Source organism: Colobus angolensis, unplaced genomic scaffold (assembly GCF_000951035.1).
Source record: "Colobus angolensis palliatus isolate OR3802 unplaced genomic scaffold, Cang.pa_1.0 Scaffold83, whole genome shotgun sequence".
In the NCBI taxonomy this organism is placed as follows: domain Eukaryota; kingdom Metazoa; phylum Chordata; class Mammalia; order Primates; family Cercopithecidae; genus Colobus; species Colobus angolensis.
The window spans coordinates 1627010-1628302 of record NW_012122154.1 but is presented as its reverse complement, the minus strand read 5'-3'; the positions used below and the strand labels follow the sequence as shown (position 1 = coordinate 1628302).

Here is a 1293-nt window from a genome sequence, read left to right as displayed (position 1 = left end):
ATCTCGGCTCACTGCAAACTCCGCCTCCCAGGTTCACGCCATTCTCTTCCCTCAGCCTCCAAGTAGCTGGGACTGCAGGCGCCCACCACCACGCGTGGCTAATTTTTTTGTATTTTTAGTAGAGACAGGGTTTCACCGTGTTAGCCAGGATGGTCTCGATCTCCTGACCTCGTGATCCACCCGCCTCAACCTCCCAAAGTGCTGGGATTACAGGCATGAGCCACTGCGCCCGGCCCCAAAGTCAAAGTTCTTCTTGTCCACTGTATATAGCACATGCCTGCACCCCACTTCCTGAGGCCATTTCCAATGTACTCACCTAACAGGAGAGAAATGTTTCCGTGGCTGCCAGTTTCTTTCTTTTTTCCAGAGCTTTGTTTACAAGTGGCTGGAACAACACTGAAAAGAAGGTATACAACATCCCTGGCATTTCTCCCGACATGATGAAGCTGATCATTGAGTATGCATACACCCGGACCGTGCCTATCACACCGGACAATGTGGAGAAACTGCTTGCTGCCGCGGATCAGTTTAACATCATGGGTATTGTCAGGGGTTGCTGCGAGTTCCTCAAGTCGGAGCTGTGCTTGGATAATTGTATCGGCATCTGTAAGTTCACAGACTACTACTACTGTCCTGAGCTGAGGCAGAAGGCCTACATGTTCATACTGCACAACTTTGAGGAGATGGTGAAAGTCTCCGCAGAATTTTTAGAGCTCTCGGTCACTGAACTTAAGGATATCATCGAGAAAGATGAGCTCAATGTCAAACAGGAAGATGCTGTATTTGAGGCCATTTTAAAGTGGATTTCTCATGACCCCCAAAATAGAAAGCAGCACATTTCAATTTTGCTTCCTAAGGTCAGTGCTCACTCTTGATTCATTTATCCCAGAGAGATTGTCCTAAAAGCAAAATTCAGACATATGACAGATCCCAAGGCTGTATTTACATGTCCTTAGACAGAAGGCATCTACTATTCTCTGGAATTTTGCAACTGTCTTTTCCCTTGGCATTACTAGCTCTTTTTACCTAAGTTATATTCTTTGACCAAAATCCTTCCTGGTGGTGGGGGAAGAAGAGAGCCTTCAAAATAATTCTAGGAGGGGTGTGGTGGCTCACTTTGGGAGGCTAAGGTGGGAGAATCACTTGAGCCCAGAGTTTGAGGCCAGCCTGGGCAACATAGGTTATAAAAATTTTAAATTGGCCGGGCGCGGTGGCTCAAGCCTGTAATCCCAGCACTTTGGGAGGCCGAGACGGGCGGATCACGAGGTCAGGAGATCGAGACCATCCTGGCTA

At 47.8% G+C, this 1293-nt stretch overlaps 1 protein-coding gene across 2 annotated transcripts in view; it reads left to right on the top strand.

Moving 5' to 3' along the window:
* Nucleotides 1-1293, top strand: part of KLHL10 (kelch-like family member 10) — a 24257-nt gene that overhangs the window by 6866 nt on the left and 16098 nt on the right. For both annotated transcript variants that reach the window (XM_011929747.1, XM_011929748.1), the window contains exon 2: nt 368-857. In XM_011929747.1, coding sequence (XP_011785137.1) covers nt 368-857 — 490 coding nt within the window. The remainder of the gene's footprint in view (nt 1-367; nt 858-1293) is intronic.